This window comes from Triturus cristatus, chromosome 4_1 (genome assembly GCF_964204655.1).
Source record: "Triturus cristatus chromosome 4_1, aTriCri1.1, whole genome shotgun sequence".
Lineage (NCBI taxonomy): Eukaryota > Metazoa > Chordata > Amphibia > Caudata > Salamandridae > Triturus > Triturus cristatus.
Window position 1 is genome coordinate 93,758,341 of NC_140585.1, and position 26,452 is coordinate 93,784,792.

The 26,452-nt window shown below is 39.7% G+C and overlaps 1 protein-coding gene across 5 annotated transcripts in view; it reads left to right on the plus strand.

The window, feature by feature from the left end:
- LOC146839636 (uncharacterized) overlaps positions 1–26,452 on the plus strand; it is a 376,335-nt gene that overhangs the window by 100,367 nt on the left and 249,516 nt on the right. For all 5 annotated transcript variants that reach the window (XM_085650366.1, XM_085650365.1, XM_085650370.1 and 2 more), the window contains exon 2: positions 14,941–14,970. In XM_085650366.1, coding sequence (XP_085506492.1) covers positions 14,941–14,970 — 30 coding nt within the window. The remainder of the gene's footprint in view (positions 1–14,940; positions 14,971–26,452) is intronic.

A 26,452-nucleotide genomic window follows, 5' to 3' on the forward strand; every position in this document is an offset into this window, starting at 1 on the left:
AAATACAACATTGGCTCAGTGTCCCCGAAGGGCTGCATTGCAAGCGTCACAATAAATCATTTCACATTCCAATATGTCCTCTGTCTCCTTGTGCCTCGAGTGCGTGACATGCCTTGTTGCCCTGTAACATTTACGTCATGGTTAGTGTTGCCCTGACTACATCTCCCGGAATGCATTGCCTGTCTGCACTGACACGTGTGGACTGCAGTGTGATTCTCGTTTCACAATGGGGGATGTGGGATAGGGGTAGGGGGGGCTACATTGCTGTGCTTTCGTCTTACCTTGGTGTGTTGCGGCTCTGGCAGAGCTGTCGGCGTCCCCAAGACCCACGACGCTCTCTTGCTCGATTGTGGCCGCCACCAGCTCCTCCAGTTCGGTGAGGGCAGGTGCCCTGTTGGTTCCACCTCCGGTCTGGCTGGCCTCCTTCTGGATGTCGCCCATCTTCCTCTTGGTTACAATCCTCAGGTCATACCAGCGCTTTTTGAGGACCTCAATGTCCCTGTGGGTCACTCCCACAGCATTGACCTGCGCCTGGATGGCCAGCCATATGTTGCGCTTTTCAGCCTCAGGCACTTGCAGGGATTGCCTTCCAAACAGCTTCTGGTGCTGCTTCACCACCTCCTCCACCAGCACCTGGAGTTCCTTGGGGCTAAATTTCAGCTTCCTCCTCCTTTCCCCTCCGTCTTTCTGTGTTCTCTGGCTGGACATGCTGTTCGTTTACCCGCTCGCACATGCAACGGCTCCCTGCCTCTCCTCTGCACTCCAAGCCTCTCCAGGGTCGGCTAATTATGTACACCTGCCTGGGTGTGGCCACTTCGGCTAATTATGTACACCTGCCTGGGTGTGGGCACTTCCTGGTTGGGTGGGCTGTCGTTGCACTGGATTAGCTGTTTCGTCAAGTCATGTGATTTTATTTACCGAATCCGTACATACCGATTGGGTATTTTCCGATTCGGTAAATACCACCTCGGTATTTTCCGATTCGGTAAATACCACCTCGGTATTTACCGATTCGGTGAATTCCGATTCGTGATTACCGAATGTTACCGAATCGGTAACTGTTACCGAATTTTTACCTACATATAACTTACCGATTCTAATTTACCGATTCGGTACGGCTCGGTATTTAAGAACCGGTAAAATTTATTTACCTACATGAGGCCCTTAGTGTAGTATTTATCTTTGCTCTTGTATTTCCGTCGACAGTATTTTCCACAGCGATGACTTTGGAAACGTAAAACTTGCTCCTTTAACTTTTTCTCTTCTGTGCTTTTTGGTATAGCACATGTTGCATATTCTTCAATGTAAGATAACACTGCTTCATCAGCATCTGTTCCAAACTTTGGGGCATCCTTGATCCACAACAGCATATGAATATGAGGAGCACCTCTTGCCTGGTACTCTTTTCTCCAAAAGAAATCCACTACTTCTCCTAGAGGTGGATTTTTTTTATTGCAGATGAACGACATCATAGCCTCAAATCTATGATTGAAATATCTGCAAACATTAACCGGATCCAATGAGCACAGTTCTCCTGCTGTCTTGTATTCGATGTTTTTAATGTTTGAATTTGCCTCTCGTAGAAAATCCAGTAAATCATCCCAAGCGTACTCCGCACAGCTTAGGGTAACGAACCATGTTGGTGTTCCTAAATTCCGTAACATGCATTTTAATTCACCATGGCGTCGGTACCAATATTCATTTGTCCCACGCTGACAAGCCATCAGATTGATCAGTTGTGTTTCCAAATGATCATCTCGGTGCTGCACTTTCTCCATAAAATCCTTAGCAGACACATTTTGTAAATGTACTACACTTTTTAAAATGTGATTTACTGCATAAGACAATGCAGACAAGTCGCTTTCAAATAAAAGATGGAACAAATAAGGAATACTTTGTCGAAATCTGGGATCTTCAGCATATAGTCTTGTAGTCCGATACTCAGAAGCTGGAATCTGTTCTGGACGTTCATCGTATCGTCCTCCTTTTCCTTTAGGAAACAGCTGGGGAAAACATCGAGCTTCCAAGCTCTCCTCCCATACACTCACGGGAGTTCCTTTTGCTTTCTTCATCTGAAACAGATCAATATTGTCTCCCATAACTTCTTTTGAATGAAGAGGATGTATGCTGAAATGTTCATATATTTCTTCTTCCTTTGACTTGTCCACTTTGTCAATTTGTCCAGTTGGTGTTTCTGTTTCTTCTTGTAAATTTTCTTCTTCTTCTTCTTCTATATAAATGGCTTCATACCATTTGTTATTCCTTTTCAAATACAAATTTGCTCTTTGTACTTTCCGTACATCTACCAGCTCCTGCCAAATCTTCTTATTCTTTGTAGGTACACCATTAACCAGAATTATTAATGGTTCCGTTTCCAAAGTATCTGCATCAATAGTTTCCATATTTTTTTTCAAATCCAAGGGCAAATACACCACTCTACCTTTTAAACCTCTCAGTAAATCTGAAAGAGGTAATTTACCAGTTTTGGGCTCCATACGTACTATGGTCTGGAACGGATGAACACATTGAATGAGTATAGACTCATATGTATTTAATTCAGAAAGTTCAGCAGGAATAGCATCCAATTCTAAATTATTATGTACGGCTCTGGTCGGCATTCTATTTTCCTCTAACTTGTTGTAACAGTATTTACAAATACGCTGATCTTCACCCAATTCAAAACAATTTTCAAGAAATATATATGTGGCAAAATCCTTCCACTTATAATTATCTTCATTTTCACTCTTTCTGTAGAGATCAACATTCCTAGTTTGTTTTCTATAATGAGTTCTGCGGCAACAAATACAAGTAATATTTGGTCTTTCATTAGAGATTATTGCAAATTTTGTTATGTGATCATTAAATGTCTTACTTACAGAGGGTTCTACATTCTCTTCCACTTCTTCCTCATTTACTGTGTCCTTTTCTGCACTGTTTTGTTCAGGACCAAAGTAACAAAACTGAATTTCATCAACAACCTTCTCTACATCTGATACCGATCCACGGAACAGAGCCCTATTCAATTCATCTAACTTTATTGCTGTACTTTTAGCAAAATACAACCGTTTCACAAACTTTCTCATTTCAGTATGATGAACAGCCAGCATCCTAAAATGATGGAAAACACTATTACACACTTTTCTAGATAGACAAGCCAGAGAATGACCCTGCAAACCAGTATTCTCTCTCACTCTGCATGGATCCAGACTTTGAAGCACCTTAATTTTCTGTTTTACACTTTTTTTACTATATTCTCTTAGAAACTCACGAAATTTATCAATAGATTCCTGACGCACAGTGCAAATACTACTACAATTCCAAGTGTACACTGGGGCTTTAGGACGTCTCCCCATAGCCTCATCCGCCATCACTTGTACCTCATCTCTTGGAACCATTATCTCCTTCTCCATTATGCAACCATTTTTCACTTCGTAAGCACGACCTCTGGTGTCAACTGCATGCAGCAAACTATTACTTTGAAAATAGCTCTCTTCATTAAAAAAAGGTTCACTACTTGAACTATGCATCCATTTTCCTAAAAACACTTTAGAAAAGTTTGCTCTGTTCACTACTCTTTTCCTTTTGCTTTGTGATTTCAGTACATTAACCATTTTATCTAATGTACGCATCCTATTCAAAATTAAAATGAATAGTTTCCTTTTTAGTTCTAATGCCTTTGCTGCAATGGCTTCAATTTCTTTTTTTCTCTTATAAAACTTAGCCTTTTGCTTATATTTCTTCACATCCTTTATCAAATTGGACATAACTCCTCTCTGAAACATTTTTCTACGTATCTCTTTAAACACTGTTTTTCTGTTTAAGTTAATCTTTTTAGTTGGAGAAGGTATATTTGCATTAACTAAATTCTCAATTTTTTCCTGTCCTTTTCGATTGAAATCATTCTTTCCAGTACAGACATTTTGTACATTTTTCCTTTTTTTGAATATGTTCTTTAGAAAAATTTTTGTCTGCTTACCAGAAGATTTTTTCTTTTTCCCAACATGAGCATCTCCAACTAACTTAGGTCCTCCAGTTGTCTTCAAATATAGGTTTTTTTTGTGGTCTTTCTTTAGTCTGGATTTTGTAGGCATCTTAAATTTTGTTCACTGCTCTTCAGCAATACCTGAAAAAAACTAAAAAAAAAATCCTTTATTTTATTTAAATATATTACTACATTTTTTATGTTCTTTAGAAATCTTAAAATACTATAAACCCCTTTCCTATAAATGTAAATCACAATAACACCTTCACCAATTAAATATCTAAAAACAATTCCTGTGTGCACACAGAGTCATGTTTTCACATTAGTTACAAAACAAAATTTCTTTGCCAATTTTAAAGCACACTTACTACTCTTTTTTTTGGCAAGTGATAATCACTTTTACAGACTGACACATTATGAATCCACTTTTCAGATTCTTAAAAAAGCACATGTCCAAACTGCTTTTTCAGACCAGCACCATTTGTAACCTGGGTGACTGCCTACACTCCAGCAAGGGCAACCAGCCTTAGTGATGCTGAATGTATTTGCATTACTGACTGAAACCTCAAACCCCACTCGCTTGTGAATACTGTGCATGATTCCACATGGTAAGCAGCTGGGTGTGTGCTAAGAGTCTGCTTCTGCACCAAAAAATGGCTCCCCCTTTCCATCTAATGCAACTGTGAAATCACCAGAGCAATACGCAATAAATCTCTGCCTGTAATTCCTATTTGCACACAGAGTCATGTTTTCTCATTAGTCACAAAACGAAATTTCTTTGCCAATTTTAAAGCACACTTACTACTCTTTTTTTTGGCAAGTGATAATCACTTTTACAGACTGACACATTATGAATCCACTTTTCAGATTCTTAAAAAAGCACATGTCCAAACTGCTTTTTCAGACCAGCACCATTTGTAACCTGGGTGACTGCCTACACTCCAGCAAGGGCAACCAGCCTTAGTGATGCTGAATGTATTTGCATTACTGACTGAAACCTCAAACCCCACTCGCTTGTGAATACTGTGCATGATTCCACATGGTAAGCAGCTGGGTGTGTGCTAAGAGTCTGCTTCTGCACCAAAAAATGGCTCCCCCTTTCCATCTAATGCAACTGTGAAATCACCAGAGCAATACGCAATAAATCTCTGCCTGTAATTCCTATTTGCACACAGAGTCATGTTTTCTCATTAGTCACAAAACGAAATTTCTTTGCCAATTTTAAAGCACACTGACTACTCTTTTTTTTGGCAAGTGATAATCACTTTTACAGACTGACACATTATGAATCCACTTTTCAGATTCTTAAAAAAGCACATGTCCAAACTGCTTTTTCAGACCAGCACCATTTGTAACCTGGGTGACTGCCTACACTCCAGCAAGGGCAACCAGCCTTAGTGATGCTGAATGTATTTGCATTACTGACTGAAACCTCAAACCCCACTCGCTTGTGAATACTGTGCATGATTCCACATGGTAAGCAGCTGGGTGTGTACTAAGAGTCTGCTTCTGCACCAAAAAATGGCTCCCCCTTTCCATCTAATGCAACTGTGAAATCACCAGAGCAATACGCAATAAATCTCTGCCTGTAATTCCTATTTGCACACAGAGTCATGTTTTCTCATTAGTCACAAAACGAAATTTCTTTGCCAATTTTAAAGCACACTGACTACTCTTTTTTTTGGCAAGTGATAATCACTTTTACAGACTGACACATTATGAATCCACTTTTCAGATTCTTAAAAAAGCACATGTCCAAACTGCTTTTTCAGACCAGCACCATTTGTAACCTGGGTGACTGCCTACACTCCAGCAAGGGCAACCAGCCTTAGTGATGCTGAATGTATTTGCATTACTGACTGAAACCTCAAACCCCACTCGCTTGTGAATACTGTGCATGATTCCACATGGTAAGCAGCTGGGTGTGTGCTAAGAGTCTGCTTCTGCACCAAAAAATGGCTCCCCCTTTCCATCTAATGCAACTGTGAAATCACCAGAGCAATACGCAATAAATCTCTGCCTGTAATTCCTATTTGCACACAGAGTCATGTTTTCTCATTAGTCACAAAACGAAATTTCTTTGTCAATTTTAAAGCACACTGACTACTCTTTTTTTTGGCAAGTGATAATCACTTTTACAGACTGACACATTATGAATCCACTTTTCAGATTCTTAAAAAAGCACATGTCCAAACTGCTTTTTCAGACCAGCACCATTTGTAACCTGGGTGACTGCCTACACTCCAGCAAGGGCAACCAGCCTTAGTGATGCTGAATGTATTTGCATTACTGACTGAAACCTCAAACCCCACTCGCTTGTGAATACTGTGCATGATTCCACATGGTAAGCAGCTGGGTGTGTACTAAGAGTCTGCTTCTGCACCAAAAAATGGCTCCCCCTTTCCATCTAATGCAACTGTGAAATCACCAGAGCAATACGCAAATAATCTCTGCCTGTAATTCCTATTTGCACACAGACTCATGTTTTCACATTAGTCACAAAACGAAATTTCTTTGCCAATTTGAAAGCACACTAACTACTCTTTTTTTTGGCAAGTGATAATCACTTTTACAGACTGACACATTATGAATCCACTTTTCAGATTTTTTAAAAAGCACATGTCCAAACTGCTTTTTCAGACCAGCACCATTTGTAACCTGGGTGACTGCCTACACTCCAGCAAGGGCAACCAGCCTTAGTGATGCTGAATGTATTTGCATTACTGACTGAAACCTCAAACCCCACTCGCTTGTGATTACTGTGCATGATTCCACATGGTAAGCAGCTGGGTGTGTGCTAAGAGTCTGCTTCTGCACCAAAAAATGGCTCCCCCTTTCCATCTAATGCAACTGTGAAATCACCAGAGCAATACGCAATAAATCTCTGCCTGTAATTCCTATTTGCACACAGAGTCATGTTTTCTCATTAGTCACAAAACGAAATTTCTTTGCCAATTTTAAAGCACACTTACTACTCTTTTTTTTGGCAAGTGATAATCACTTTTACAGACTGACACATTATGAATCCACTTTTCAGATTCTTAAAAAAGCACATGTCCAAACTGCTTTTTCAGACCAGCACCATTTGTAACCTGGGTGACTGCCTACACTCCAGCAAGGGCAACCAGCCTTAGTCATGCTGAATGTATTTGCATTACTGACTGAAACCTCAAACCCCACTCGCTTGTGAATACTGTGCATGATTCCACATGGTAAGCAGCTGGGTGTGTGCTAAGAGTCTGCTTCTACACCAAAAAATGGCTCCCCCTTTCCATCTAATGCAACTGTGAAATCACCAGAGCAATACGCAATAAATCTCTGCCTGTAATTCCTATTTGCACACAGAGTCATGTTTTCACATTAGTCACAAAACGAAATTTCTTTGCCAATTTTAAAGCACACTTACTACTCTTTTTTTTGGCAAGTGATAATCACTTTTACAGACTGACACATTATGAATCCACTTTTCAGATTCTTAAAAAAGCACATGTCCAAACTGCTTTTTCAGACCAGCACCATTTGTAACCTGGGTGACTGCCTACACTCCAGCAAGGACAACCAGCCTTACTGATGCTGTATGTATTTGCATTACTGAGTCCAACCTCAAACCCTTAAAGTATTCTTTATTTATACCAGTACACCTTAATTTATCGTGAAAACATAGTCCATATTATTTTACATGTTCCTCACATTTAAATTTCTCCCAAAACAGAAAATAATAAACACAACTTCAACAAAAAGAATTGCATTTCTATTATTCATTTCTTAATTTACCATATACATCCCCTCTCAAACTCTAAACTCACCTTTAAAATTAGTTAGTTGTGAAAGAAATGTGGCACTCAAACAGCAGATTATCAGAGCCAGGATCTCTGTTCTCTACACCTCTCTCCTCTCAGCAGAACCAGATAATGGCAAAGTTTTCCTCTATTTTTCCACACATATACATGTAAGTTTCAAATCTCAGTGCTTCCCACTTTTTTTCAAATGTAATCACACATTTTTATTGGTTGAAAACCAACCCTTTTCCAAAAGTACCCTTCCCCCAACTTGACTTCTGCCTAGTACCCTTCCCCCAACTTGACTTCTGCCTGCTACCATAGCAACAGCTCATGGAACACTGCTGTGTGGAGTTAGGTCAGAAGTTCACCACACAATGTTTCAATTCCACAGAGCAAGAGTGCTTGACTTTTCAAACCTAACAGCAAATCCATAGTACTGTTCTTTGGTAACACATTTTTCTGTACCAATACAAAACATGCTTCTATAAATTTACACATACAGCCTAGTTTTTAGTGTAGAATTGTATGAAACAGCCAATCAGTTCTTTTTAAAAAAAAAAAAATACGTATGCCTCCATTTCCAAACTGTCTTTCATTTCTTTTTACCATTCTACTGAATTACACCTCCTGAGTGCATCCAGTTCTCCTTGGAAGATGTTCACAGTGTGGATTGTAGGGCACAGCTATGTCTTCTGGAGTGAAAAGTATGCAGAGAAAACAGGTATGGTGAGAGACCTTGCTTTGCCAAATGTAGACATTAAATGGATTGGTCAGAGAGGGTTAAAGTGGCACCAATTGATGCCATTGGTGAAATCCTTCATGCAAATCCAACACCCTGACCTCATAATAGTGCACTGTGGTGGCAATGACCTAGGCACTTTGACTGGGGTAGGTCTGGAAATGTTTATGAAGGACACCTTTGCACAACTGTTTTCACTTTTCCCTAAAACTGCCTTTGTGTTTTCTAACATATGCCAAAGGCAAAAGTGGAACTGGTCCAACCAATTTTGTCCACAGATTGACAAAGCAAGAAAGCACGTCAACAAATCTGTTTCTGCTTTCCTCCGTGACTATGGTATGGGTTCCTTTTACCACAACAACTTGCGTTTCGACATGCAAGACATTTATAGAGGAGATGGTGTGCACTTCAATGATGAAGGGAACAGAGTCTTCCTCTTGAACCTTAGACTCTGCATCGGTACTTACTTGTAGGTACCACTAAAAAATCACTTAATAAACACAACGGCTCTTTTTAGAGCCCCCTAATATCTAAACACTTAAATCTGCATTTCATTTCTTTTTTTTTTTTTTTTTTTTACCGTACGCGTACGGTACGCGTACCCCGCGATTTTTTTTTAAATCAATAAATGTTTTCTTTGTACTTTTCTGTCCTTCTTTGACCCCCTTACAAATGTTAGGGGGTCTGTAACTCTCCTCCTTGCCCCCTTTTCAAGATATCACTCTTTTTTATTCTGTGTGAAACACACGAAATGGCGGCCGCCGCTTCCTGGTTTCGACCGATTCGAATGTTTGCTAAGATCTAAGAGCCAATCAGAATCGCGCTCGCGCACGCCACCGTACGCGTACGGTAAGCGTACCGTAAGCGCACCGTAAGCTGGCTCAGATATATATATTGATTTAAAGGCTATTTTCCCAGAATCTACTGAACAGATTTACACCAAACCTACAAAAGGCACTTCCTTGACCTGAGGACTACCTCTCTGCCAAATTTCTAGTAATTCTGTTCAGCCGTTCGGGCTGTAGCCCTGTCTAAAGGTCCTATGGAAAAATGCATGGGAAAAACGCGTTTTGGGACCCCCCTTTTATCTCAGCCCCCGCTTGACGAATCCCCCCGAGACTTTCAGGGTAGGAGCGGAGCGTAGCGCCCCACCTATTTTGAAAAATTTGCGAGGATTCGTCGACCGGCGCCAAAGTTATTCAAAATAGAATGTTGCGGATTTCCTATGGAAACGTGGTCCTAACTATAACTATCTACTGGCGACCACCAGTAGGTAATATATATATATATATATATATATATATATATATATATATATATTACCTACTGGCGGTCGCCAGTAGATAGTTATAGTTACAACCTAGTTTCCATAGGAAATCTCAAAATTCTATTTTGAATAACTTTGGCGCCGGTTGACGAATCCTTGCGAAATTTTCAAAACTAATGGGGCGCTCCGTTCAGCTCCTACCCTGAAAGTCTCGGGGTGATTCGTCAAGTAGGGGCCGAGAACAAAAGGGGGGTCCCAAAACGCGTTTTCCCCATGCATTTTTCCATAGGACCTTTAGACACAGCTACAGCCCGAACGGCTGAACAGAATTACTTGAAATTTGGCAGAGAGGTAGCCATAAGGTCAAGGAAGTGCTTTTGCAGATCTGGTGTAAATCTGTTCAGTATTTCCTGAGAAAATAGCATTTGAAAAGCATATTAATATCTATATGCGCGCACCGTGCGCCCACTGTGCGCGCACCCTGCCGTGCGCGAGCGCAATTCTGATTGGTTGTTAGATGTGGGTAAACATTCGAATCGGTCGAAACCAGGAAGTGTCGGCCACAATTTTGTCTCTCGCAGTCTGAGGGGGTGAAAAACAAAGGTAGAGAACGTGAAAAGGGGGCAGAGTGGACAGTTCCTGCCCCCTAGCCTTGGTCAGGGGGTCACAGAAGGACCCCCAAGGGAGAAAAAAACAATTTTCTTTTTTTACAAAAATCGCGAGGTGCGCGCACCCTGCGCGCACAGCACGAACTGCGAACCGTGTGTGCTCGGTGCGCGCACCTCGCGATTTAAAAAAAAAATATTTGTTTTGTTTGGAAAACCTGAAAAAAAATAATAATAAAAACATAACTTAGCATTTAAAAAACCGTACAAATTCACTGAAAAAACCATAGGTTTCACACACGTTATAGTTACGAATTAGCATTTAAAAAACCTTGCAAATTCACTTTAAAAACCATAGGTTTCACACATGTTATAGTTAGCTGGACATTTCACTCGTAAAAAACCAATGAAATTCCCCCGTTATAGTTACTGCAGGCAACTATAACTCACGCGACCGCAATCCTCTGCTGATGACGTCAGATATTACATCACTGATGACATATGTGTCTTTCTGAAAAATAAATATTTGTAATATATGTATAGCTAAAGATTAATGGAAGAAGACATGGGTAAATAAGTGTCTAAATACAGTGATGTAATATCTGACGTCATCAGCAGAGGATTGCGGTCGCGTGAGTTATAGTTGCCTGCAGTAACTATAACGGGGGAATTTCATTGTCTTTTTACGAGTGAAATGTCCAGCTAACAGAAAAGTCACCTTGCTTGAGAACGCCAACACAGTTAGAGGTAACTCCCTTCTTTATTGCAGGTATGCCAAACAGCGCGTTACTCCTCCATGACAAACAAGCGCCATACGCGTTTCGGGCATCTGCCCTTGATCACTGGCATTCACACAAGCCCCCACATACTCATATTTGTAGCATAGTCTCCGCCCTCAATAGCCAGTGCATTATGGGTTAGGGAGTCAATTTGTTCCGGAGTGATAGCAGCCGGTGCTGTGTCCTTTTAAACAATATATCCCAAGTGGGCTGGCATGGAAGAAAACTGCAAAGTCTAGCAAAATAACCACGCCCACAATAGATGGACCACGCCATTTGGGGTCCTGTGGAGTTTGAGGTCCATCTATTGTGGGCATGGTTATTTTGCTAGACTTTGCAGTTTTCCTCCATGCCAGCCCACTTGAGATAAATTGTTTAAAAGGACATAGCACTGGCTGCTATCACTTCGGAAGAAATTGACTCCAATATGGTAATGAACTCCCTAACCCATAATGCACTGGCTATTGAGGGCGGAGACTATGCTACAAGTATGAGCAGCTGTGGGGGCTTGTGTGAATACCAGTGATCAAGGGCAGATGCCCGAAACGCGTATGCCGCTTGTTTGTCATGGAGGAGTAACGCGCTGTTTGGCATACCTGCAATAAAGAAGGGCGTTACCTCTAACTGTGTTGGCGTTCTCAAGCAAGGTGACTTTTCTGTTTGGGAATTTAAATGCGGCGCTCCTCGTCACGAGAACGCCCCCCGCATCTCCTGCTGGCCGCGGACCCGTCATTTGGGGTCCTGTGGAGTTTGAGGTCCATCTATTGTGGGCGTGGTTATTTTGCTAGACTTTGCAGTTTTCCTCCATGCCAGCCTACTTGGGATATATTGTTTAAAGGACACAGCACCGGCTGCTATCACTTCGGAAGAAATTGACTCCAATATGGTAATGAACTCCCTAACCCATAATGCACTGGCTATTGATGGCGGAGACTATGCTACAAGTATGAGCAGCTGTGGGGGCTTGTGTGAATGCCAGTGATCAAGGGCAGATGCCCGAAACGCGTATGGCGCTTGTTTGTCATGGAGGAGTAACGCGCTGTTTGGCATACCTGCAATAAAGAAGGGAGTTACCTCTAACTGTGTTGGCGTTCTCAAGCAAGGTGACTTTTCTGTTTGGAAATTTAAATGCGGCGCTCCTCGTCGCGAGAACGCCCCCCGCATCTCCTGCTGGCCGCGGACCCGTCATTTGGGGTCCTGTGGAGTTTGAGGTCCATCTATTTTGGGCGTGGTTATTTTGCTAGACTTTGCAGTTTTCCTTCATGCCAGCCCACTTGGGATATATTGTTTAAAAGGACACAGCACCGGCTGCTATCACTTCGTAAGAAATTTACTCCAATATGGTAATGAACTCAGCACATCAACCTCTGAACTGCCACACTCAGAACCTGTGGTTAGATGAACGGACGTGACGCATCGCCACAGTTGCTTGGAGAAATCAGGTACAGCATCCCAACTGTGTGGGAATCATCTATGCATCTTGTGCTGTGATGAGGATTAAGGTACTTTTGCCCAGTGGGCCCTGCGTGGGTATTGTCTCCTGCCTGCTCTCCATCGTGGGCAGCGTGAGCACAATTTGTCCCGGTTCAGTGCAGCCAGATAACCCCCATTGGCGCTTATCGCTTCGAAGCGCAAGAACTCTTCTTGTACATTACAAATTCATGTCTCAACTTCTACTCATTGGATTTTTGTCATTTTGGTCTTGATTTATTTATAAATTAATTGTCTATGTTTCTAAACCTGTGTGGAGTTTTGTGTGCTTTTTTCATTGTGTTACTGTGTGTGTGTATGTGTGTGTGTCACACATTGCCTCTTTAGATAAGTCTGACAGCTCTGTGCCAACCTACCAGCAAAGTTTATCTTTTAGTGTGTATCTAGCCTACCCTGACTAGGATTACAGTTCCTGCTTGGACAGTGTGCATATCTTTGCCAACTAGAAACCCAATTTCTTGCAACCTGTATTTGCAGAATGGCTGAGCGCACTAGACAGATGTTGTGACACCGGTGGAACCCATCTATAGAGCCAGAGGTCCCTCCCTTAAACATAAAGTGGTGGGAATATTATGACAAGTCAGACGTAATGTTCACTCTACTCCATATAATTTGCAAATATTGTTGGAATAAGATATGGTTTATAAATAAAATGCCAGTTTATGTGAAGCAAGATTCTATACGTACCTGGAAAATATTATAAAGTGCTTAAAGCTTCTCTTTGTCCTGTCCTGCATATTCTGGATGTAGAGATAAAAAACAATTGATAATGATTTAGATAAATAAGCTCTGAAGAAAATGCTGACTGTTCATCTGAGACAACAGTCAATAAACACAGTTGTGTACTCAACTAAGGCTCATTTTACCACAAGTAGTTTGTGGTTGATCACTCCCTCTTTTGACTTCTCTGCTTTGTTGCTTTTGGCTATGGATTTCAACAGATGCCAGAATCCCAGTCTCTGACCTTTTTTTAATTTCCAGTTGCTGGACTGTCCATTATTTTAGTTATGTCTACCCAAATCCCTGTGTTGCACCTCTTACGCAGATGGGGTCTAGAATGCTTCACCAAAGCGCAGTCTTTATCTGACAGACTCTTTAAAATGAAATGACCTGAAGCCCTACAGTCTTTACCAAGTTCCTCCCTAGGCCACCATGTTCTGCAACTAGAACCTCACCTTTGTGTCACCACACATTAACACATTTGCAGGTATGCATTCCAGGATAGCAGTCAGCTCATTAAGCCATTAAAGACTTTTCTATTTGCTGCCTGGTGGTTTTTGGTTCCTATTAGACCGTTCTCCATTCGTCCACTCATAATGGCAAGATACCCTTTGGGGTAACAGCATGTTTTAGTAAATTAATAATGAAGCAAACACTCTGTCAGCTTACATAGTTCACTAATGATTGCCTTCTCTAATCTTCCTTCTCCATGGAACAACTCTATCCATATCCGGCCTCTTATGCCACAAAGATTCTGAGCTTTGAGTTGAGGCACATTATCTCCTCACACATCAAGCACTATAGCAGAGAGCACCTCGAAGCAGTTATTGCAGCCTGTATTTCTTCTGGTCACCCTCTACATTTCAATGCCATCTGGCAATAATGTTAGTGACCAAAAGCAGGCTACACTTTATATATCTCAATTTTCTTGCTGCTTCTTCTCAGCCATCTCAATGTTTACCTTCACAATTTCTTATGCTTCTATACCCTTCTTTTCTAAGAAGTTTTCTTTAGTAATCATTCCTTCCTTTATCTTCACTGCCACTAGTCTCTTCTTCAGTCATTTCCAGCAAGTGCTGTCACTCTTATGTTTTCTCTAGTATTTTTCTTCTACCTCAACTTTGCTTCAATCTGCTCTCTACCCTCAGGTCATCCCCTAAGATCTCCTTTTTGTCCAGGTAATAACATAGTACTCTAGTAACTACTCTATTCTTAGCCACTCTTGCTCTTCTTCCTAGTAGTCTCCCATTTTTCCCCTGCACTCTATTGATCTCTCTCATTCTTCATCTGTCCAACGTCTCATATATTCCTATTTTGCTTGAAGGATACTCTTCTTATTTGTCATCCTTTCCCTGTTATGCACTCAGTGATGGCCTCCAATCTCACCTCCTTACTGCTAAGCTATCTCCACTCTCGCCTATTCCTCCTCAGCTCTCCACAGTGCATCTCTCTTCAGATATCTAGGGTCTTCCTCTACTGATGTGTCTCTTAGCAATATTCAGTGTCAGCCAACCTCAACTTTTTTCTCTCCCGTCTTCTGATAATAACAGTCATTATTTCTTCTCTCCTCCCCAGGCTCCCCATGGTGCAGCTCAGCTCGTCCAGGTACGTTAATCTATAGGGATCTGTTTTAGTAAAAATGTGAGGCATCATTTTCCAAGGCAGCCTTTTCTCATAATTGGTGTATGTTAGGATTATCTAATTCTAAATATTTTCAAAATGTTCCTACCTGCACAAGAATACCTTACAGCTGAGAGAAGGAATAGGCATATTTACAGACCAAAAAGACATTACAGCAAATAATGCTAAATTCACTTCACATTCACACTTCTTTCATACTATTTCAACAAAAGCAGCTAGCAAAGGATAGGACACATGAACTTATGTGAGTCACTAGATTGCAGCTAACAATTGGGTTCTTGGCTCTTCTCAAGGGAATAATTTCAGAAGATATTGAAGACTGTATTCTGTGGAGTACCATGGAAAGCTGACTTCTCTAAGCAAATAAATCTTGCTTCTCTATGCCGAGGCTACCCTTACTTGAACAGTTAGGCTAAATGAGCAGGGAACAACACCAGAAAACAAGAAGGCAGTACATTTAAAATGTGTCTTAATATGCTAGAATGGAGAGGCGTTGGTAGTACTTTAAGCACGTATAAAATGATTTTGCAGTTCTCTCCATTTTCATCATGACAACCCACAACAAATTAATATTGTCCAGTCTAATCATTTCAAGATGAAGATCAACATTATGACAGTTTTCATTTTCTACACATCTGTTGCATTTGCAATTATAGCAAGTGTATATGTATAGGCGAAAAGCCGTTATTTCCGCCGATGCGTTGCATTACGGCTATGCATTGTTGATCCAAAAGATCAGAGCAAGTATTATGTACAAAATGTAATTCCTCAGTTTACAAATATTGCAGATATCCAATACCAGATGGCACTATGGTTTAATTGTCATGCAATGCATTTACACTACTCTTATTGTGACCTATTTGTTCATGAAGGCTGAGTGAAGTGTTAGGTATGCAAGTAGAATATACTGAGAAAACTATGCAACACTCCATGGTCAAATCAAACTTCCGTTTGGTTGCCCATACTCTGCTTAATTTAATCAATGCATCCTTGTCTCAAGGAATTTATTCCAACCACTAAAAACTGGGTCTGACATCACCAATCTTAAAGATACCCAATGCTGATCAATCAGGCTCTTGTGGAAACTTTTAGACCTATCACCAGCCTAATCCAGTTCTCATGGACAATTTTAGACCTATCACCGACATCCCATTGCTGGGTAACGCAATAAAGAAATACGTGGCACTACAGATAAACAGTTGCAAAAATAGAAATTACTTTTAGTTTACAGGTACTGGATGACATTCCTTGCACCCTAGATGAAGGTGAAGTCTGCCATCTAAGTATTACTGGAGTTTTTGTTAGGCTTTGACACAGTAAACCATGATCTGCAACTAAAAACTCTGGAAAAAAGGATGGGCTTCAGAGATGCAGTACTCAAATGTTTCAATTCTTTCCTCAAAGGCAGAACACAATTAATGAAACTAGGAAACCACTCATCCTCCCCTAAGGAAATAGCATGTACAGAGATGCACAGGGATCCACAATGATTTATTAAATCTGTATGTTGAACATTTAGGAACATTGCTCAACATTGCGCAAAATTGCTCAATAAAACCAACATTAAGACCTACCAGAGCACAGGTGACACTCAGTTATGGGAAACAGCATTTACAATGCGGTCATTATATGCTACTATTACAATGACCGCGTTGTTAGCACGCAATGCATTTACATCGCAAGTCCTTACAACCACTTGCACTAGAGGGCGCTGCAGTATTGGAAATTAATTCCAACACCTTCCCTACAGTTGAGCAAAGTGGTGTAGGAATAGTAATTAATACTATTCCTAAGTCCAGCGCGCCCCCTAGGGCCAGTCGTTGTTAATGACTTGCGATGTAAATGCATCGCATACTAACAACGCGGTTGTTGTAAAAGCACGCGATGTAATACTTCACGATGTAATGAGTCATATTCCACAGTTATACCTAAATTTGTTATTGATCAATGACCTACTCACATTACAGACCAGTTTAAGAAAAGTACATCACTTTATGGAAACATACTGCTTAAAATCAAACCCCCTAATCTTATGAGCATATTCTCACCACTGAGATTTGTTATCCTCACCATAGACCGATCTAGGATCTTATCTTCAAGAGTCAACTGACCCCCGCTCTCCACCTACTGTCCTCTGTCTTTTCTTTTCTGTACTCTTGGATACAGAGTTGCTGGGAATGTGTTTGGGGGTGATGTTGATGTTCATTTTACTTTGGATCTTGAATCTCTTTTCTCTGTGTGGGTCGTAGAAAATGTTGTGACAGCATGCAATTGTATTTAATTACTTGCCGTATGGCTAGAGGCATAAGTGCTAACCCTATGTTACATTATAAAATGTAATAACATGATATGTCAACAAAATAAACCCCTTAAAAACAGAATTTCTGCTTATCTTCAGAAGAGGCAAAAACAACATCGACCCACCTTTAATTATGCAACTAACAACGCTTGCACGTTTAATCCCCTGACACCACTGTCAAATGCCTAGGATACACTATTGACTATTCTTAACTGGGATTCTTCCAGTAAACAAATTGGTGCACTCTGCAACCTTCAATCTCCACCAGTTAAGGAAAAGAAGGCATGTAACATAACTGTTTGAGAATCGCAGCTCATTCTCTGATTATATCCAGAATTGATTTCGGCAACACATTCTTGGCTGGTCTTCCAGTGTCCACACTTTAACCTCCAAAAGCTGTTAAGTACATCATAGCGTAACTCATAGATGATACAAAAAATTCAGCAACATATCTCCAGTTCTAAGAAATCTCCATCAGCTCCCTTTAGAGCCCAGGATAAAGTACCCTCACATGAAGGCATGTCAAAACAAAACCACCTACTTAGTAGATTTTCTGCTTGTCTCAGGAGGCATAAGACAATCTAGAAGCAAATGCTTGCTATGCCTGGAAATACCAAAATGTGTTTTTTCTCTAGTCTCAAAACAGTATTTCGCCAGCTCAACTCCAGTCTCTTAGATTTCTGCCTCCATACACCTGAGATTAGTGCCTAACACCCTATATCCCTCAAAAAAAGTGTTAAAACCTCCCTCATCAAGAGTACTTTGAACATAGTGATTGGGCACAATCTATGATGCCATTCTCAGGCCACTTTCACTGAATCCTGACCTTGGGACAAGAATCTTGATGTTTTGGTTATGAAGTCACTAGCTTTCAGTGCTGTTCCATCCCTGCACACTGTCCCAACTTCCCTTTTTGCCTTTCTTTCCCCCACTCTCCACCAGTCCCCACTATTGTTCTGAGGAACATTTTGCTGTGCTCACTATTGTATGTAATGTGCTTGATTATGTGTTGGTGACCTGGTACTATATAGAACTGCGCAAACACTATCTAGAACTACTAAATGAATCGATAGATACATAATTAATTATATTATGCAATATGGCAGTTTGTTAGGAGTATAGCTGCATAGTCACTAGACTCAATGCTATGGAGGTGGCTTTCACATCCTCTTCTAAAAGGTAAGCACTAGTTTTGATTTCAGACATGGCCTATTGAATTACCTACATAGGGAAAAGTTTGGCAAAGAAACAGTTAGTCTCAGAATGTTCCAAAGTGGCTCGCCAGCTGGATGCTGCCGAGCAGGATCAGACACCAAACAGAAAACCAGGCAATCAATCCAAAGATGAAGAGTTGCACTGTCTACCACAACAATATGTATTTACAACATTGTGAGAAATAAATCCATTCTTTTTAGTTGCAGATCATGGTGTATTGTGTCGAAGCTTGTGGACAAGACCAATAACACCAGGAGGCAGGCTACATCTTCACCTCGAATGACACTTATCACATGCACTTTCATCCACATAGGCAGTGCCGATCTGTGTCTCACAAAATATACTCGTAGCTGAGTAGCCAAGTGGAAGAGAATATAATATCTGGTAAGGGCAACAAACTCAGCAACCTGGGCTGATCTCACATTGAGTAAAATGTGTCTTTCAATAACTTGATCTATAGTGCAACAATCTCACAATCATTATTTCTAAGACATGATGCCCTTACAAAGAGGATTAATTCAAAAAGGGATGTATGACGTTACAACGCATGCTGTTACAACGCATGCTGTTACAACAAAAGTTTTACAACGTGAGTGCATTGACAACGCAGGACATTACAACGCAAGTCTTTACATCGACTTGCACTAGATGGCGTGCTAACATTAAAAAAGTGTAATTTACTATTCCAACTCCAGTCCACGTAACAGTACGGAAGGTGTTGGGATAGTAAACTACACTATTTTTAATGTTAGCATGCCATCTAGTGCAAGTCGATGTAAAGACTTGCGTTGTAATGTCCTGCGTTGTCAATGCACTCGCGTTGTAACAGTTTCGTTGTAATGGTAGTGCGTTGTAAAAGTTGCGTTGTAAAGGTTGTTCCCCTTCAAAAAGTGGTATGGGATCATCTGTGGGGTCAGGGAGGGGCTTTGTTTCATGTTCAGTTACCAAAAGACAATCATGGAATCTAGTTCTCACTGGTGGGCATTAGAGATGCAGTTAGTAAGGTAGAACAGCAAATTAGGCCAATATGTGAGGCAAACGGCAATAGGATTTCAGAACAAGGCCAACCTGGCAGCTACAATCAAGAGGGGACTCTGTAAAAGATTTTCAGAGGCTTCCACCAGATAAGCAGCAGTAGCAACAGACCAGTGGCATAGACTCAGTCTTGCCACTGCAGGATCTAAAGTATAGTAATAGTAAGCTTTGGGCTTTTTCTGATCACCATGATCCTGCCCCAGTACTCCATGGGAAGATCACTGTTATTCATGACAATTCAAAGTAAATAGCTTTATGTAATGAGGGAACCCCATAGGTAGTGCAGAAGCAAGAGGTTGTTTTATTTGTACAAATGAATGCTAAGCCTCTTTACACCATCTCAAGGGTTCAGGGATGTCCTTTATAACACAATTTTGCAATGCTTTTACTGCTGTGGTGTACCGAAGGATCCAGTGTCTACTTTACCCAGCCATTCTCAGGAAAAATCATATCTGGGAAACAGATACCAGATGTGGTACCGTAAAGATGGCTTCAATTTACTCTGTTTCCTTTATTAGCCAATTCCGTAAGAAGATGAACAGAGTCGATCTTGCATCAGTCTAAAGCAAAAGAGGCAAGAAGTATACCATCAAAATATTGAACCACAGTGCCAGTTTCCAGGAAAGATCAAGGTTTCAAAATATTTCTTTAAAGGTTGGGAAGAGAGCACAGGGTATTCTGTAAAGCTTTTTCACAACCTCCATAACACACTTTGGTATGCTGCAAATGAGAAAGCAAAGAGAAGCAGACTCTCTTCATGAATGTGTATGGGGAAGAACATGGAACACTAATCCACCATCACGAAGAACCATTTGGCTTTGTGTTGCTACTGAAAAGAATGGTTGTTGGTTTCGGACCACAATGAAGCTAGGAATAACCACATTATTAATAGCACAGAGGTCTTGCACAGAACAGTACACATTGGTTATTTATACCTTTTGGTTGGGGAATTAGAGTATTGGACCTGGTAACAATCAGTACAAAACTGACCAGTGTGGTACGGTTCACACTGACTGAAGTGGCTGAAATCCAACTTTAGTTTCCAGTTTTGGATAATATTGGGTAATATGGGATACATCTTCGTAGAATTTATCTTTATTTTTACAGAATCAAAGAAAAGTATGCAGCACACATCATTATAACCAGTGCACCATAAAGTTGAGACCTTTTGCAAGTGATTCACAAAAACCTTTGTAATTATCAGCCGATGAATCTACAATCATTCTTGCAAAACAGAGCAAGGTCCTAATTTCCCTTGCTCTCTGGTACATTAAGGTAAGCAACACCTAAGGTTCACTAAACAGTGCAATTAAATTTTCAGAAAATATGACCCAACAAACTTTCAGGTAAAAAGGGCTAAGACGAAATTCATGCATGTCTGTGGTAGGACCAAGAGAAATAGGATCCGAAATGTAATGTGGAACTCGTTGATTTGAAATACCGACCTATATGGATAAGCCTGCAGAAATTTCAGAGGTCCCTAGAGCAAATCAGCTTGCTCTACTATTAATGAGAAAGTCAGTATTTGTTTTATTTATGGTATAACCAACATAAGGACCTTTAAAAGCTATGGGAATTAAATGGTACAGTCAGCATCTCTCGGGCTGTCCTAGTATTCCTGGTATGGATTCTGTGCGAACTGGGTAAATTCAGGTTGATTCGGTGAAATGTGTACATTTGAAACACAATTAGGGCAATCTGTTCTTCACCATCCAAGCTGCTCACAAATAAAACATGACTCTCCTGGTCCAGCAGCTTCTTCAGTGACTCTGCCAGCCCCCCTCCCAGCTCGCCCTCCTGTCTCCCCTTGCTGAGGTTTTCTTGGACCGACCCATCACATTCTGTTGCTTATTTCCAAATCCTAAAGATTCTGCAGATTCCCTCTTTTGTTCCTGAGATGTCACTTGAAAGTTTCACACAGTCACTAATTCAGGCAACCAATAAAGAGAGTGATCAATTGATTTCGCACATTCTGTGGTAATCACTGCACAAAAACAGCACCCAGCACTTCCTATGCATCGCTGTCAGATACGTGATAACCAGTTACATTTCAAACTCCTCCTTATGTCTTTCTATGTAATCTGCTGGTGACTCATTTCTTTTGATGACAACTTCAAATCTTAGTCCAACCAGTTTACACATGGCATACTTCTGCAACTGCATTTAATAAATCATCCTTCTATGCATTAATGGCCCTACATTCAGGTTTTTTTTTGTCTCCGCTATACCCCCTTTTCAATCAATCTGCCCCTTGCTTCACCTGGCACCATCAAACGCAATAATAAATCCACAGTTGTGCTTGTTAACTCAGAATACACTTTGTACTTCTTTGCAGAACTGTGTTGGGGTTTCAAAACATTCAGAACTTGCTTCTTAATACACAAATCAGTATGTGTTCATGGGACATGAGCAGTAATTCTACCCCTGGGGCAGAGGCAGGTACTAACGGGACTTTTGTTGTCTGCATCGCCAGAGAAAGGGAAGGTGTCCTCCCTCACATTTAAGACTCTTCTTCTAAGCTAACACTCCACAGTCCATCCTAAACTTTCTCCGTTGATAATGGGGCTGCACTCATCAGAAACCCTATGCTAAGCTGCGACTGACCAATCGACCGACTTGTCCGATCAATAGTTGTGAAGTCTGCATCCAATCTTGCTTGTCACACCCCTTCTTCTAGTGTCCTACTGCTAGTAGCTCACATTGCACTGCTCCTTTGCACGTTACCTCCTTCTGCTAGCAGTCCCGCTGGCACAGCCTCATTTCCAGATGCATCCACTGATACAGCCCCAGCTCCATTGGTCAGCATAGGGAAATTTAAAACACCCAATATGTTGCCCCTCACTTCCCTATTGTCCTCGCTCTTTTTATCCTTTTACTGTGGTACTAGGTAGGAGGGGGGCCGAAGCCAACTCTGTCATTGAATTACTTTATATTCCAGTCTCCCTTGAGTCTGTTTTACACTGCAGACTTGGAATTCTAATCTGTGCTTGTTTGCTTCCCTGTACCAATTCCAAAAATGCTGGCCAATGTTCTTCATCTGCTTTATTCTTTGGATCCTTTAATTTCTTTTTTAAAATATTCAAACCCAACAAGTCAAAGGTATTCCTATCAGCAAACGGTTTCTTTCCATTTTCATCCACTGTTTCAAATATTTGCACATGCCTTTACCCTGCTGGTTTTACATTGCATGGGCAGGAGTCCCTTTCAGGTGGGGGTTCATAATGTTTAGATTTTTCTGCCACAGTATGTTTTTTTCACTCATACATCCTGTGGAGGGGGAGGGGACACAAATAGATAGTAGGGCAAAGAGTATGGGGGGAATCGTACCTGAATTCATTTCTTTTTAAGGCGTTTTGCAACCACAAAATGAGTTAGGATGCCTGGCTCTATGTCTCCAAACTCCTTTATACTACTTGTGCCTATAGCACATGCCCTAAAGCTGGCAAAGGTGCTAATTCCCAATCATTTAGTAAAGTGCACAGCCACAATAAGACGTTTTCCTATCATTGTATGCTTTCAAGGTCCCTAAGGCAGTTTTCTTTCCTCACACAGAGTTAGGATTCCCAAACATTCCCAGGGAACACATTTAAAAATCTATATATAAACATTTTTAGAGCTACTAAAGTTAAGTGTTAAACCTATACATAGAAAGTTAACTATAATAAAACTTACTTAACAATTTAAACCTAGATAATCATCAATTGGTTTCCAAAAAGTTGGTTGATTTGGATTATTATGAATGATACCAGATATCGTCAAATTAGCACCTCTCCTTGTACAAATTTTCCACGCCCACCACATATGAACTGATAATAATGAGGCATTTTCCCAATTTATAGTAATTGATTTTAAAGTTGCAGATACTAAGAACTCAAAAGGTTTAATGTTCATTAGAGACGTTTTAGTGGGGAGTAAAGAGGATTTACAAATTACTATTGTATATGGTAAAGTATCTGTGACATTCAATATTTGAGTAATATCCTGCCAAACTTCATTCCAGAACATCGTAACACTATGACAATCATATGTCTCAACAAAGCTGTATTTCCAACAATTAGATGAATTTAAAAGTTTTTCATTATATAATTTTTAGGGGGCCAGAGAAAATTAAAAAGTATAAAGGAATTAGTTTGATATTAAGATACAGGAAAGAAACCCAAAACAGAATTCAACCAATTACTTCTCCATATATCAAAAGATAACAAGTCCAATTCTTTATTCCAAAATATAGAAAGAAAATTGATATTACCCTCATTAGAATTGTTAAATTCTTTTTATATAACAATGACACAACATGGCCTGAAGAAGCTATTGTTTTAATATATAATTCCAAATCAGAAGAAGCATTTAAAGGAACATCTTTTGGGAATGAATCAAGAATAGAGTTACATAACAATTCATATTGACATATCTGACAGTTGAAAATGAAATCTTGGTTGTAATTCATCAAAACTTAAAAAGGCATTATCATGGTAAATATCTTTTAAATAAAAAATACCAGCTTTAATCCATGAAAGCCAAAAAGTTGTGTGACGAGCTCATTTTAATAACGGATTATACCCCAGCGATAAATTTTACGTATGTGAAATAGATCACTGGAAAACAGAATCCCAATCCTGTAATATACATTGTGTAGATTTAAACAATACTGATTTCTTTAACAAAGCAGAAGAACTGTACATTGTGAGTACAGTAGGTAAAGGAAGTGGCGACATTACATTTTGTTCAATGCAAAGCCAGGAAGGTGAATTATTAGGATCTATGTGCTGCAACCATAAAGCACTTTGTTTTAAAATAAAAACGTTATGATAAACAAAGAAATCCGGTAAACCATACCCACCATTGTTTTTAGACGAATTCAGTTGTTTATACCTTAACTGAGGAGATTTGTTATTCCAAATAAATTTACAGAAATATTTATCTATAGTCTTATAACATTTAAGAGGAAGTTGAATAGGTATCACAGAAAAAAGATAGAAACATTTTGGAGCCTTAACCATTTTATTTGAATCTAATCTTCCCCACCAAGATAAACGTAAAGTGGACCTTTTAAAAATGTTTTTGTAATATAAGCCAAAGTACATTCTAAATTCAATAAAAGAGATTGTTTTATGGGGCTAGCAAATAATATGAATAGATATTTAAGTTTATCTTTTTGCCAATCAATTTCTTTATTGTAAGCATATCAGAAGGACAATGAATATGTAAGGGAAAAGACTCAGTTTTGTTAGTGTTAAGCTTATAACCTGAGATCTTAGAATGCATATAAAATAAACATAATAATGGAGGGATGGAAGATTCCGGATTACCAATATATAAGAGAATATTATCAGCATATGGGGATGTTTTTTCTAATAGCGAATTATAAGGGTTCAATTGCAGGAAGAAAAAGCAAAGGAGATAGTGGTCAACCTTGCCTAGTTCCCCTAAAAAGGAAACATTTACTGGAAAGTTGACCATTAATAAAAAGTTTGGCAGACGGACTGGAGTAGAAAGTTGAAATCATATAAACAACAATGTACAAAAATTGAAAGCAAACAAGGTGCAAAAAAGGTATTGCCAATGTATTTTATCAAAAGCCTTTTCCGCTTTCAAGGCCAGGACATCTGCTGTAAAAGACCCAACATGAATTGTATGAAATAATAATCCAATAACATTTGTTATGCCTGTTTTTCATAAAGCCAGACTGGTCAACGTGTACAATATGAGGAAGCGCAAGGGCTGGTCTAGTTGCAATAATCTTTGCATAAAGTATACAGTCTTGATTTATTAAAGAAATAGGGGTATACTCCGTGACAAAAGAAGGGTCCTTATCAGGCTTCGGTAGGACTATAATCATCGCTTCAGAGAATGACCCCAAAGTAGATACAGTACTACTAAAGTAAGTAAACAACGAAAGCAAGTAAGACGAAAGGTGAGTTGAAAATACCTTATAAAATTCCGCAGGAATACCATTTGGGCCTGGAGATTTATGCAACTTCGGAGATTTAATAGCTGAAAGTATTGATCTATAGTAATTGGAAGATCTAATTTAGTTCTGTCTGATAGCAAAGCTTTAGATAAGCCACATCCTTCCAAAAAGTTATCAATATGCAATATTTCATTAGGAGGTGGTTTGTTATATAAGTCAGAATAATAATTCATCAACTCATTAATTATGTCTTAATGGGATAGAAGCAATTGAACCATTTGGAGTATAAATAGCATTAATTGTATTTTTATCTTTTTTAATCCGGAGATATTTGGCCAGGGTTCAACCAGATCTATTAGCCCTAAAACAAAATTTAGCTTTGTTATTGGATATTTGTATGCCAGTTCTATTGCTTAAAATAGAATTCAATACATAACAAAGTTTTTGCAACTGTACCTTATATTTGGTGTGATTAGAAGTAATTTATAGATGTTCATATTTACCTATGTGTTTATCTGAGTCTTTAATTGTAGAATTAAATGATTTATTATCATGTGCCAGAACAGACCTAATTTCTCCTCTGATATAGGGGTTAAATGCATCCCATAGATTAATAATAGATGTAAAATCTTCAGGATTAAATTAAAAATAATCATGAATTGCAGGCAAAAGCTTCGGCTTATTTTTCTATTTAAGTGCAATATTGGCATTCATGCGCCATCGACCTTGAGCATGTTGATGGGAGTTGAAACATAACACGCATGATAAAAGTGCATGGTCAGAAATATAAATATTCTTAATAGTGGGAGTAAAGATTGAAGATATTAGATTATGAGATAATAATAAATCAAGTCAAGAATAAGAATTATGCGGGTTAGAAAAAAGTTAACATCTACCATTTTGGTCATTTTAAAGAAGCATTTACGAGTGAAATAAACTTTGGGAGGGCGGTATTTGGTTTGGGAAATTCTATCCAACAGTGGATC